At 41.6% G+C, this 14,551-nt stretch overlaps 1 protein-coding gene across 3 annotated transcripts in view; it reads left to right on the top strand.

The window, feature by feature from the left end:
* Positions 1–14,551, top strand: part of SPTBN4 (spectrin beta, non-erythrocytic 4) — a 285,984-nt gene that overhangs the window by 242,015 nt on the left and 29,418 nt on the right. For all 3 annotated transcript variants that reach the window (XM_073598514.1, XM_073598515.1, XM_073598516.1), the window contains 2 exons: positions 1,649–1,787; positions 7,591–7,675. In XM_073598514.1, coding sequence (XP_073454615.1) covers positions 1,649–1,787; positions 7,591–7,675 — 224 coding nt within the window. The remainder of the gene's footprint in view (positions 1–1,648; positions 1,788–7,590; positions 7,676–14,551) is intronic.

The following is a 14,551-nucleotide window of genomic DNA, read 5'->3' as shown; positions in this document are numbered from 1 at the left end:
TTACACCCAAACTGTGAGTATTATTTTGGGATTAGCAAAGTGTCTCAATGACCTAAAAAAAAAAAAAAAAAAAAAAAAAAAAGATTGGTCGCCGGACTCCCGCTTTAAGTGATGAGGACTGATGAGCTTTAGTGAAAAAGCACATCCCCAGCAACCCTTTAGACAAGCAAGTTCCTCCTTGCTGGCCAGTGAAAGGTGCAGGCTTTATCTGTGCTGCGTTAATCTGTAGCTTGATGATTACTGTTCTATAAGCAGGTCTCAGAATGTAATCTTTGATCCTGAAGTGGGGCTTTAAGTCACTTCCAGTTCAAAAACCAAAAGTTATGCCATACAGGTACAGGCATGCACCAATTTTGCATCATTTTAATCATGCCCTTTAATTATATTATGGAGCATTTGTTTTAAATAACTCCACATGATGTTTGGTCGGTCTTTCAGTTTGTTCAAAATTTCCACCAAGCTAGGAAAAAGAGAATGAACGAATATTTTACAATTCCATTGGTGAGATAACTTTGCTCATTCATATTGTCACTGTACTCTGTTTAAACTTGTTCTTCACAATGATGTGAGCACCAGCAAGAGCGACACAGGCCTGCACTACAGAAAGTGTCATCCCTTGTATGCCGTCTATGAAGCTTAGCATTCAGGGAATAAGTTTGGTTTAAAGCTGAACTTCGGGAATTCTGCAAAAAGTATCTGTGTGGCCATCCTGCACTGCAAGGGTGAAATGCTCATTAAAGCTAGAGGGGAGATGAACAGGCAGTATTACCTACCTTAAACCTCAATCCACCTGGCATTGGTGGTCCCTTCTCCCCAAAGCTCTGGTCTGTGAGCAGTCCTTTGGCATCCTCACATGTAGTGCAGAGCTATTACAATATTATTGTAGCTGAAGGAGGCAGGAGTGCAACAGCAGACCAGAGTGCCTTAGAGAGGCAATAGCATGGGACTGGTCACACACATCCAGGGAGCCTGCTGGAGCAGGGACTGATGTATTACTCCTGATTTTGGTACTTTAAGACTCAAAGTGTTACTAAACCCACAACAGTAAAATGAATGTGTATATGCAGTAAAGAATGCTTGTTTTGCTCACTGTGGAACCTAAGGGGTTAATCCTCTGCATTGTATAACCAGGCTTTTTGATCTTGTATGCACAGATCCTCCCCTCCTTCCACTGTCCCCTGATAATTTCCTGATAACACAGAGTCTATGGAGTCAGGCTGCACATGCTCAGTTTGGTGTGTGTTGCCAGAGAGGTTTTTTTTCTTGGGAGGGTGCGTGTGATCAGCACAGGGCCAATCAGCACTGTCCAGACAGGGAGTCAGGGGTCTTGCAGTCTCATAGGGCAGTCAGAAAACTCCTCCTAAAAGCTTTAACCAGTGCTCGGCTGGACACTGATAGAAGTCACAAGACTGCTATATACTGCTGATGAGAAAAGGTATTTAGCAGTTTATATTTACTAAAATAATTGCATTTGGTGAATACAGGGTCCTGGGTTTAGTAACACTTTACTAAGCAGTTAAATCTTGCAGTATGGGGGCTCCCCTGCAAAGGTATGTTTTAACTAATTCCTGGAGTTCAGCTTTAATCTCTCACACTAGGAGTAAGTTCAAGAGTCGCTTATTTTTCCTGTTTTCCCATATATTCTTAGGGATGTGTCTTCCGTGGAAGTTCTCATGAGTTATCATCAGGGAGTAAAGAGTGAAATTGAGGCAAGAAATAAGAGAATCGCGGACTGCGTAGAGTTAGGAAAGTCCTTGGTCCTAAACAAGAGGCCGGCGTCTGAAGAGGTATGTTTGAAAGAAGGTCAATTTTAATATAAAAAGTTTTATATATATATATATATATATATATATATATATATATATATATATATATATATATATATATATAATTTGGACACAGGCACAATTAGGTATTTACTAGAACATATTCAAGCTATAGTTATATAATGGATATGAGCTGCACACTGTCAGGTTTAATTTGAGGGTATGTACTTCCAAATCAAAGGAAGGGTTTAGGAATTACAGCTCTTAAGAATAGCCATCCCCCTTTTTCAAGGAACCAAAATTAATTGGACAATTGAATCAAAAGCTGTTTCATGGCCAGAATTAAAGAAATAATTATTTATTCAATAATTAAGCAGGTAAAAGGTCTGGAGTTGATTCTAAGTGTGGTATTTGCATTTGGAATCTATTGCTTTGAACCTACATCATGCATTCAAAGGAGCTGTCCATGCAAGTAAAACGGGCAATTGTAAGGCTTCAAAAACAAAACAAATCCATCAGAGAGATAGCAGCAACATTAGGAGTGGCCAAATCAACAGTTTGGTACATTCTGAGAAAAGAAGAATGCATTAGTGAGCTTAGCCACATAAAAAGGCCTGGACGTCCATGGAAGACAACCGTGATGGATGATCTCAGGATCCTCTCTATGGTAAATAAAAACCCATTCACAACATCCAGACAAGTGAAGGACACTCCAGGAGGTGAGCGTATCATTGTCAAAGTCTACAATCAAGAGAAGTCTTCATGAGAGCAAATACAGAGCGTTTACCACAAGGTGAAAAACATTCATAAGCCTGAAGAATAGAAAAGCCAGGTTAGACTTTGCCAAAAAACATCTAAAAAAGCCAGACCAGTTCTGGAAAAGCATTCTTCAGACGGATGAAACTAAGATTAGTCTGAACCAGAATGACGGGATGAAAAAAGTGTGGAGAAGGCTTGGAACAGCTCATGATCCAAAGCACACAAAGTCATCTATAAAACACGGTGGAGACCGTGTGATGTCATGGGCATGCATGGCTTCCAGTGGCACTGGGTCATTGGTGTTTATTGATGATGTGACAGAAGCAGCCGGATGAATTCTGCAGTGTTTACAGATATACTGTCAGCCCGGATTCAGCCAAATGCAGCAAAGTTGATTGGACGGCGCGTCACAGTACAGATGGACAATGATCAAAACACACTGCAAAAGCAACCCAGGAGCTTTTGAAGGAAAAGAAGTGGAATATTCTGCAATGGCCAAGTAAATCACCTGATCTCAACCCAATTGAGCATGCATTTTACTTGCTGAAGGCAATACTAACGGCAGAAAGACCCACAGAGAAACTGAAGACAGCTGCAGTTAGAGCCTGGCAAAGCATCGGAAAGGAGGAAACCCAGTCTTTGTCCATGCCAGTACAGGATTCTCAACAAAATATTAAAAATTAACATTTTATGATTATATTCATTTGTCCAATTACATTTAAGCCTCTGAAAATGGGGGGACTGTATAAAAATGGTTGCAGTTCCTAAAATTTGTACTTGATATTTATATTCAACCCCTTGAATTAAAGCTGAAAGTCTGCACTTCAAATTCATTTGGATTGTTTTGTTTTATTTTATTCTGGTGGCATACAGAGCCAAAAGTATGAAAATTGTGCCTGTGTCCAAATGTATATGGACCTAACTGTAATGTTTCTCTGTATAGCTAGTACATGTACATAGCGGCAGCCATATTTGCAAACCACACATTTTGGCGCTTTATATCACTTCACTAGAATCAATCTGAAAACCAAAGACTCTACAGTTTCCAATGATTTTAAACATCCACAATGCTCCCAATAGCCAGAGACTACAGGGTCTATTTATAAATAGCTCACTGTGTGATTGGCTCAGCATTCACATATCCGTTGCAAATAATCCCCATACTGTGTCTAATATGTGTATTTACTAGGATCATCAGCGCCATCTAGTGGCCATAAGGCAGTATTTTTCCTGAAATACTCCAATCAAGAAAATACTGCATTATTTCCACTACAATGACCTGATGATCGAGGGAAATACACTATTGGACAAATTACAGGGGTTAGTAGTGATGGCCTTAGTGATTTTTTTTTTAAGGGCCGGTTGGCGGTACCATGCAATCCGGTGCAGGCAAACACTCTGCATTTGTGATCTGCATATGGGGTGTCATTTGGAATACATTGACACACAAAGCAGATTGCACATCCAGTGCATTTTGAACACAGTGCGAAAAACGGGCACTAGAACATGGCTTTCCTGCAACACTTTCTGGTGTAAACGGGCCCTAAGTGTAATCATCCAGATACCACAGTGTCTCTGGTTCATTGGTGGGACAGCGGTTATCCGGCACATCCTTCTAGTGTCGGAGGTTGCCACTGTACAGAGGACACTGCTCTGGGGCAAACCTTTCCCCTTTCCTTTGTGTGATTGTGCAGAGGTGTGCTCTACTCTATGGCCTCTCCTTAACACGGGCTTCAGCTTGTATAAGAGCAGTGTGAACAGCAAGCTTTAACAAAGCATTTGCAGAGCTTTCAGCAAACTTTGTTGAAGCTTTTAAAGTACCATTCAACTCCAGTTTGAAAATGTTAAATACAGATCCTAATGGTAGTGCTGATTGCCACTTTAAACAAGCTGTTTGCAGACTTCATCCTCAGGCCTCATTGCTGATTGCAAGCATTACAGTCAGTCTGTCCCAATAAAAAAGCTTTGGACAGGCTGATTTTCCTCTCATTAACATACCATGCAGGAGGCAAGCTTCTACGTCTTTAACCCTTTGTTAGGACAGTGTTCAAACTAGTTTACAACTGATAATGAGATATGCAAGCACAATACAGACAGAGTGAATTATGCCCAACACAGATTCCTAGCACCTTCCTAAAACTAAAGCAGGGACAGGTTTTTTGTTTGTTTTAAAAAAAAAAAAAAACTGACAGATTGGATGTAGGTGTGGGAATCTCTCCCCACTGTGCTATTTTATTCTAACAGTGGGGTCTCAAGCCCCCCCCCCCCCCCCCCCCCCCAGTTCCTGCTGAACCTGGCCAAATTTCGATAAGTGTACACCCTGTAGAATTTTTCAGTGCTAGAGTTATCAGAAAAAAGCATTTAAAATAGTAACCAGCAATTTTTAAAACCTGATATTTCATTAAAGAAAACCTGTCACGGCAAAATGCTTGTCAGCCCCCTGTGTGAGAACAATAAAGTTGCGTTAATTTTAGGTACTGCTGTTTGTCGCCATTTTACGGACACGCAGAGGCATGACATGTTGGGTATCTATTTACTCAGCACAATCCCATCTCTAATCCCATATTACCCACTTTTTAGTAAAATGTAAAGTGTATCTATGTTCAAAATGTGAAATCGTTATATTCATTTCCACATTGTATTCCAATTATTTCCTGCCTACTCCAATTAATCTATATGATCTTGAAATTTGAAAACTTACTTTGTGAAGATCCCCACAGATTCACTTCCTTAAATTCTGTGACACGTAGTCACTATGCCCTGTGACTAGGCAATGCTGTGTCACATATAGTGCATCCGGAAAGTATTCACAGCGCTTCACTTTTTCCACATTTTGTTATGTTACAGCCTTATTCCAAAATGGATTCAATTCATTATTTTCCTCAATATTCTACAAACAATACCCCAAAATGGCAATGTGAAAGAAGTTTGTTTGAAATCTTTGCAAATTTCTTAAAAATAAAAAAATCCCATGTACATAAGTATTCACAGCCTTTGCCATGACACTCAAAATTGAACTCAGGTGCATCCTGTTTCCACTGATCATCCTTGAGATGTTTCTACAACTTGATTGGAGTCCACCTGTGATAAATTCAGTTGATTGGACATGATTTGGAAAGGCCCACAGTTAACAGTGCATGTCAGAGCACAAACCAAGCCATGAAGTCCAAGGAATTGTCTGTAGACCTCCGAGACAGGATTGTATGGAGGCAAAGATCTGGGGAAGGGTACAGAAAAATTTCTACAGCATTGAAGGTCCCAATTAGCACAGTGGCCTCCATCATCCGTAGATGTAAGAAGTTTGGAACCATCAGGACTCTTCCTAGAGTTTGCAACTTGACCAAACTGAGCGATTGGGGGAGAAGGGCCTTAGTCAGGGAGGTGACCAAAAACCTGATGGTCACTCTGACAGAGCTCCAGCATTTCTCTGTGGAGAGAGGAGAACCTTCCAGAAGAACAAACATCTCTGCAGCACTCCATCAATTAGGCCTGTATGGTAGAGTGGCCAGATGGGAGCCGCTCCTAAGTAAAAGGCACATGACAGCCGGCCTGGAGTTTGCCAAAAGGCACCTGAAAGACTCTCAGACCATGAGAAACAAAATTCTCTGGTCTGATGAAACAGAAATTTAACTTTTTAGTCTAAATGGCAGCATCATGTCTGGAGGAAACCAGGCACCGCTCATCACCTGGCCAATACCATCCGTACAGTGAAGCATGGTGGTGGCAGCATCATGCTATGAGGATGTTTTTCAGTGGCGGAAACTAGTGGGCCCTCTGATCCCTCCTGTATTGATTTGTATTGTAAGTGTACTGTCTGCCCTCATGTTGTAAAGCACTGCGCAAACTGTTGGCGCTATATAAATCCTGTATAATAATAATAATAACTAGTCAGGATTGATGGAAAGATGAATGCAGCAATGTACAGAGACATCCTTGATGACAACCTGCTCCAGAGTGCTCTGAACCTCAGACTGGAGCGAAGGTTCATCTTCCAACAAGACAACGACCCTAAGCACACAGCCAAGATAACAAAGGAGTGGCTATGGGACAACTCTGTGAATGTCCTTGAGTGGCCCAGCCAGAGCCCAGACTTGAACCCGATTGAACATCTCTGGAGAGATCTGAAAATGGCTGTGCACCAATACTCCCCATTCAACATGATGGAGCTTGAGAGGTCCTGCAAGGAAGAATGGGAGAAACTGCCCAAAAATAGGTGTGCCAAGCTTGTAGCACCATACTCAAAAAGACTTGACTGTAATTGGTGCCAAAGGAGCTTAAATCAAAGTATTGAGCAAAGGCTGTGAATACTTATGTACATGGGATTCTTTTTGTTTTTTATTTAGTAAATTTCACATTGTCATTGTGGGGTATTGTTTGTAGAATTTTGGGGAAAATAATGAATTTAATCCATTTTGGAAAAAGGCTGTAACATAATAAAATGTGGAAAAAGTGAAGTGCTGTGAATATTTTCCGGATACACTGTATTGAGCAGAGCCTGCCTTCTGAAATGCGGTGGTGCTGAGAGGAGGAGTTTCAGGAGGCGGAGCCAGTACAGGAAGCACTGCTTGCAGGCAGCAAGGTACTATGGGATATGTAGCCCTTAGAAATAGAAAGTAAACAGCAGAGGAGAAGCTGCAAAGTATGCAGGGAATGAGGGAAGTTGTGGAAAGCGATCAGCAGACAGAACGCAACATAAAAGGATATTTTTCAAGTAAGCTTGTATTGGATTGTCAAAAATACCGTAATTACCATTTGTATTGTTAGCGTATGTTGTGACCATAGATATCCTTAAACTTGAATGTATTTTTTATTAATAATGTGTGATAAACCGTTGCACAACATACTTAAATTACAACAGCGACTATTTTTTTCTCTAGGGTCTCCGCTTTCAGAAAATATATACAGTTTGGGGGTTTTAACTAATCCTCAGGCCTAAAATGTTCATTTTAATGTGTGCAGAAAAACAAAAACGCATCTGGCAGCGAAAATGCCCCGAATTTTGTTTGGAGAACTTTAGCAAGCTTCTTCTACAATATGCATGATTTTATATGCTTTATGATTTCAGATTAAGCAGAGCCTGGACAGGTTGATGGCAAAGAAGAAGGAGATGCTGGACAAATGGCACAAACACTGGGAATGGCTGCAGCAGAGTAAGTGTGTGCGCCTGATCTGAGCCACAGGCATGTCATCCAGTCCAGCTTGCCTTTTTGTTTTTGATCTATGCTGCATTACTTTGCAGAATGTCCTACTTAATCTCCCTCCCTGAATGAGGCGGGCAACCCCCTGCCAACTGATTAATGTTACCATAGAAACTTTTACAGCTCCCACTCTCTAGACTCCCAGCCCCCCCCCCATGAATGCGGGGGAGACACAAGAGCAAAATGTATGGGGCCTTAACTGTGCTTATTATTTAACTGCATCTACCAGGAAACCTACTGCCAGCTAGACCGGTGCCACAAAAATTTAATACTGTCATGGAATACTGTTTCCATAGAACGGTTAATGGTGCACATTTTTAGCCAATTGCAACCTCTATGGAAAAGTTAATGGTTCAGCATTAGAGCAGATTACCTGAGTATGCCTGTAAAGATGAATAGTATCATTCAAACTACTCAATCTAAAGATTTTATTTCTACTTATTATGCTGCGTACACACGACCGGACTTTACGGCATACTTGGTCCGGAGTCCGTTGGACAATTCGATCGTGTGTGGGCTCCAGTTGACTTTTTTTTTTCCCAAAAGTTCGACGGACCTAGAAATGAAACATGTTTCAAATCTTTCCGGCGGACTCGAGTCCGGTCGAAAAGTCCGCTCGCCTGTATGCTAGTCCGACGGACAAAAACCGATGCTAGGGTAGCTATTGGCTACTGGCTATGAAATTCCTTGTTTTAGTCCGGTCGTACGTTATCACGTACGAATCCGTCGGACTTTGGTTGATCGTGTGTAGGCAAGTCCGTTCATTCTGAAAGTCCATTGCAAAGTCCGTCAAAGTCCGCCAGACCTAGTCCGGAGAAAAGTCCGCCCGTGTGTACGCGGCATTAACTCTATGCTGTTGCCCGGGCATCACAAACCATACCCAGCTAAGGCTAGGGAGATGGATGTGGATCAGTGGTAACTCTTCATCCATTTCTAGCACCTACCTGTCTTCTGCCGCCTTCTACAAACAAATGGCACCTGGCCCAACCTATAACTGGCCTTAACAGCAAGGAGCACCTGGAAGGGTGAAAAAACAAAGATTCTGGATGATCAATATGTAACACCCCTTCAGTGGAGGGGGAAAATTTGGGAGAGCCCCCATCAGAGGGATCTTGCGACAGTCTACATTCCCTCCCTATCCTTATCATGACTTTACCCCCTATTTCCTCTACCCCCCTTTTTTCCCCAATGCAGTTACCAGCTTAGCCCCTGTCTAGTCTCCCTTTTTTGCACTTTATGTTCCCTCGGCGAACCTCAACAGATGTTTTGTGCTTATCTTCCACCCCCCCCCCCTCTTGCTTCCCGCATATATAGATATATATATATATCTATATATATATATACACACACACACACACACACACACACACACACACACACACACACACATATATATATATACAGTGGGGACAGAAAGTATTCAGACCCCCTTAAATTTTTCACTCTTTGTTATATTGCAGCCATTTGCTAAAATCATTTAAGTTCATTTTTTTCCTCAATAATGTACACACAGCACCCCATATTGACAGAAAAACACAGAATTGTTGACATTTTTGCAGATTTATTAAAAAAGAAAAACTGAAATATCACATGGTCCTAAGTATTCAGACCATTTGCTCAATATTTAGTAGAAGCACCCTTTTGATCTAATACCGCCATGAGTCTTTTTGGGAAAGATGCAACAAGTTTTTCACACCTGGATTTGGAGATCCTCTGTCATTCCTCCTTGCAGATCCTCTCCAGTTCTGTCAGGGTGGATGGTAAACGTTGGTGGACAGCCATTTTTAGGTCTCTCCAGAGATGCTCAATTGGGTTTAAGTCAGGGCTCTGGCTGGGCCATTCAAGAACAGTCACGGAGTTGTTGTGAAGCCACTCCTTCGTTATTTTAGCTGTGTGCTTAGGGTCATCGTCTTGTTGGAAGGTAAACCTTTGGCCTAGTCTGAGGTCCTAAGCACTCTGGAGAAGGTTTTTGTCCAGGATATCCCTGTACTTGGCCGCATTCATCTTTCCCTCAATTGCAACCAGTCGTCCTGTCCCTGCAGTTGAAAAACACCCCCACAGCATGATGCTGCCACCACCATGCTTCACTGTTGGGACTGTATTGGACAGGTGATGAGCAGTGCCTGGTTTTCTCCACACATACCGCTTAGAATTAAGGCCAAAAAGTTCTATCTTGGTCTCATTAGACCAGAGAATCTTATTTTTTACCATCTTGGAGTCCTTCAGGTGTTTTTTAGCAAACTCCATGCGGGCTTTCATGTGTCTTGCACTGAGGAGAGGCTTCCGTCGGGCCACTCTGCCATAAAGCCCCGACTGGTGGAGGGCTGCAGTGATGGTTGACTTTCTACAACTTTCTCCCATCTCCTGACTGCATCTCTGGAGCTCAGCCAACGTGATCTTTTGGTTCTTCTTTACCTCTCTCACCAAGGCTCTTCTCCCCCGATAGCTCAGTTTGGCCGGACGGCCAGCTCTAGGAAGGGTTCTGGTTGTACCAAACGTCTTCCATTTAAGGATTATGGAGGTCACTGTGCTTCTAGGAACCTTAAGTGCAGCAGAAATTTTTTTGTAACCTTGGCCAGATCTGTGCATTTCCACAATTATGTCTCTGAGCTCTTCAGGCAGTTCCTTTTGACCTCATGATTCTCATTTGCTCTGACATGCACTGTGAGCTGTAAGGTCTTATATAGACAGGTGTGTGGCTTTCCTAATCAAGTCCAATAAGTATAATCAAACACAGCTGGACTCAAACGTGTAGAATGATCTCAAGGATGATCAGAAGAAATGGACAGCACCTGAGTTAAATATATGAGTGTCACAGCAAAGGGTCCGAATACTTAGGACCATGTGATATTTCAGTTTTTCTTTTTTAATAAATCTGCAAAAATGTCAACAATTCTGTGTTTTACTGTCAATATGGGGTGCTGTGTGTACATTAATGAGGAAAAGAAATGAACTTAAATGATTTTAGCAAATGGCTGCAATATAACAAAGAGTGAAAAATTTAAGGGGGTCTGAATACTTTCCGTCACCGCTGTGTGTGTGTGTGTGTGTGTGTGTGTGTGTGTGTGTGTGTGTGTGTATATATATATATATATATATATATATATATATATATATATATATATATATATATATATATATACACACACACACAGTGAGGGGGGAAAAGTATATGACCCCCTGCTGATTTTGTATGTTTGCCCACAGTTCTTTACGGCACAGTGTGTTATCAATTGTTTCCTTCGTGACTATGGTCCCAGCTGCCTTGAGATCATTAATAAGATTTTCCTGTGTAGTTCTGGGCTGATTCCTCACCGTTCTCATGATCATTAAGCCTGGGTTCACACATGTGCGGTGCGAATTGAAGCTCAGGTTTCACTGGGAAGATAAAAATCAGTTGTTCAAAGGTTTCTTTGCGTTATAGCTGCGGATCAGTGAGCAGGGAGAGGGGGGGGAGAGAGGAGGAGGTGTAGTGAGGAGAAGGAGAAAATCCTTGTTCAGAACGCAATGCATCTGCGAATCAGATGCCTTCCCATAGGAGATAATGGGCTTGTAATTCGCACCGCAAAGCCCAAAAACGCACACATTTTTTGTGCAATGCGCAGTGCGAATGCAACGCCAATATGTGAACCAGATACATTCAAATGAATGTATTTTAAAATGTCCTGCTAATTGGATGCGGTGTAAGCCGCATCTAATTCACATAGGTGTGAACGGGGGCTAAAACTCCACAAGGTGAGAACTTGCATGCAGACCAAGACCGAGGGAGATTGACAGTTATTTTGTGTTTTTTCCATTTGTGAATAATCGCACCAACTGTTATCACCCTCTTACCAAGCTGCTTGGCGATGGTCTTGTAGGCCCATTCCAGCCTTGTGTAGGTCTACAATCTTGTCCCTGACATCCTTGGACAGCTGTTTGCCATGGTGGAGAGATTGGAATCTGATTGCTTCAGTGGACAGGTGTCTTTTATACACGTAACTGAGATTTCTGAGATTAGAAGCACTTCCTTCAAGAATGTGCCTAATCTCAGCTCGTTACCTGTATAGAAGACACCTGGGAGCCAGAAATCTTGCTGATTGATAGGGGATCAAATACTTATTTCACTCATTAAAATACAAATCAATTTATAACTTTTTTGAAATGCATTTTTTCTGGATATTGTTATTCTGTTGCACACTGTTAAAATAAACCTACCATTAAAATTATAGACTGATCATCTCTTTTCCAGTGGGCAAACGTACAAAATCAGCAGGGGTTCAAATACTTTTTTCTTTCAGTGTGTGTGTGTGTGTGTGTGTGTGTGTGTGTGTGTGTATATATATATATATATATATATATATATATATATATTTATTATAATATTTATTTATTTTTTTACAGCTGTGCTCATAATTTTACATGCCCTGGCAGAGTTTGATTTCTTGGCCATTTTTCAGAGAATATGAATGATAACACAAAAACTTTTCTTTCATTCATGAATAGTGTTTGGCTGAAGCCATTTATTATCAATCAACTGAGTTTACTCTTTTTAAATCATAATAGCAACAGTAACTACCCAAATGACCCTGATCAAAAGTTTACGTACCCTGGTGATTTTGGCCCGATAACATGCACACAAGTTGACACAAAGGGGTTTGAATGGCTATTAAAGGTAACCATCCTCACCCGTGATCTGTTTCCTTGTAATTAGTGTGTGTGTGTGTGTAAAAGGTCAATGAATTTCTGGATTCCTGACAGACCCTTGCATCTTTTATCCAGTGCTGCACTGACATTTTTGGATTCTGAGTCATGGGGAAAGCCAAAGAATTATCAAAGGTAGTTGAACTGTATAAAACAGGAAAGGGATATAAAAAGATATCCAAGAAATTGAGAATGCCAATAAGCAGTGTTCAAACTCTAATCAAGGAGTGGAAAATGAGGGGTTCTGTTAAAACCAAACCATGGTCAGGTAGACCAACTAAAATTTCAGCCACAACTGCCAGGAAAATAGTTTGGGATGCAAAGAAAAACACACAAATAACTTCAGGTGAAAAACAGGACTCTCAGAAGACATGTGGTGTGGCTGTTTCAAGAGTGCACAATAAGGAGGCACTTGAAGAAAGATGGGTTGCATGGTCGAGTCGCCAGAAGAAAGGCATTACTACGCAAATGCCATAAAGTATCCTGCTTACAATATGAGAGAGACTCAAACCTTCTGGCACAAAAACATTTGGAGTGATGATACCAAAATTTTGCTATTTGGCCGCAACCATAAACGCTACATTTGGAGAGGAGTCAACAATGCCTATGAAAGGTACGGAGGTGGATCGCTGATGTTTTGGGGATGTGTGAGCTACAAAGGCACAGGAAATTTGGTCAAAATTGTTGACAAGATGAATGCAGTATGTTATCAAAATAATACTGGAGGAACATTTGCATTCATCAGCCAGGAAACTGCGCATGGGACATACTTGGACATTCCAACAATGCAATGATCCAAAACACAAGGCTAAGTCGACCTGTCATTGGCTACAGCAGAATAAAGTGAAGGTTCTGGAGTGGCCATCTCAGTCTCCTGACCTCAATATCATTGAGCCACTCTGGGGAGATCTCAAACATGGAGTTCATGCAGAACAGCCCAAGAATTTCCAGGAACTGGAGGCTTTTTGCCAAGAGGAATGGGCAGCTTTACCATCTGAGAAGATAAATAACATCATCCACAAATACCACAAAAGACTTCAAGCTGTCATTGATGTTAAAGGGGGCAAAAGACGGTATGTAAACTTTCGATCAGGGTCATTTGGGTAGTTTCTGTTGCCATTATTTAAAAAGAGTAAACACAGTTGATTGATAATAAATGGTTTCAGCCAAACACTAACCATGAGTGAAAGAAAAGTTTTTGTGTTATCATTCATATTCTCTGAAAAATGGCCAAGAAATCATTAATTCTGCCAGGGTATATATACCGTATATACTTGAGTATAAGCTGAGTTTTTCAGCACATTTTTTGTGCTGAAAATGCCCCCCTCGGCTTATACTCGAGTCAAGCACTTTTCTGCAGCAGAGAATTACATTTTCTGAACCGACTTTGGGGCCCCATATCCCGGGGCCACTTGGTGCTAGGAACCCCAAATTTGGTGTGCAAACCCAGTGCACTACAACATATCCAAAGCTGGGGTTCCTAGCACCAAGTGGCCCCGAGATACGGGGCCCAAAATTCGATTCAGAAAATGTCATTCTCTACTACAGAAAAGTGCTTGACATTTTCCAAACAGACTTTGGGGCCCCGTTTCTCGGGGCCACTTGGTGCTAGGATCCCCAGCTTTGGATGTGTTGTAGTGCTCGTTCCCCTGGGTTTGTACACCAAATTTGCTGTTCCAAGCACCAAGTGGCCCCGAAGTATGGGGCTCCAAAGTCTGTCAACTGTGTCCATCTGCAGCAATGTCATTTCGGATCCTTTGGGTCCAGAGACCCCAAATTTTGGCTGCAGCTAGGGGGCATCTAGGAACCCTTTAACTACCAAGTTTGAAGTTTGGGGGACCTATGGCTGCAAATGGGCACAGTGAGGCTGCAAATGGGCATTGTTGACCCTCTTTTCCACTTACAGTAGCTGCTGCATTTCTCTTCCTAGGCTTATAAAACTTAGGTCAATAAGTTTTCCCAGTTTTTTGTGCTAAAATTAGGTGCCTCGGCTTATATTCGGGTCGGCTTATACTCGAGTATATACGGTATATAACATTTTTAATTCCTCAAATACCCTTCCTGTTATTTGATTGAGATTTACCCAGATATTTGACGCTAGTTGACAGATGTTCGATATACGCGGTCTTCCTTGTTTTTGTATAA

This window comes from Aquarana catesbeiana, linkage group LG09 (genome assembly GCF_042186555.1).
Source record: "Aquarana catesbeiana isolate 2022-GZ linkage group LG09, ASM4218655v1, whole genome shotgun sequence".
Taxonomy (NCBI): domain Eukaryota; kingdom Metazoa; phylum Chordata; class Amphibia; order Anura; family Ranidae; genus Aquarana; species Aquarana catesbeiana.
The sequence above is the reverse complement of the archived record's forward strand: the minus strand, read 5'-3'. Positions and strand labels throughout refer to the sequence as shown.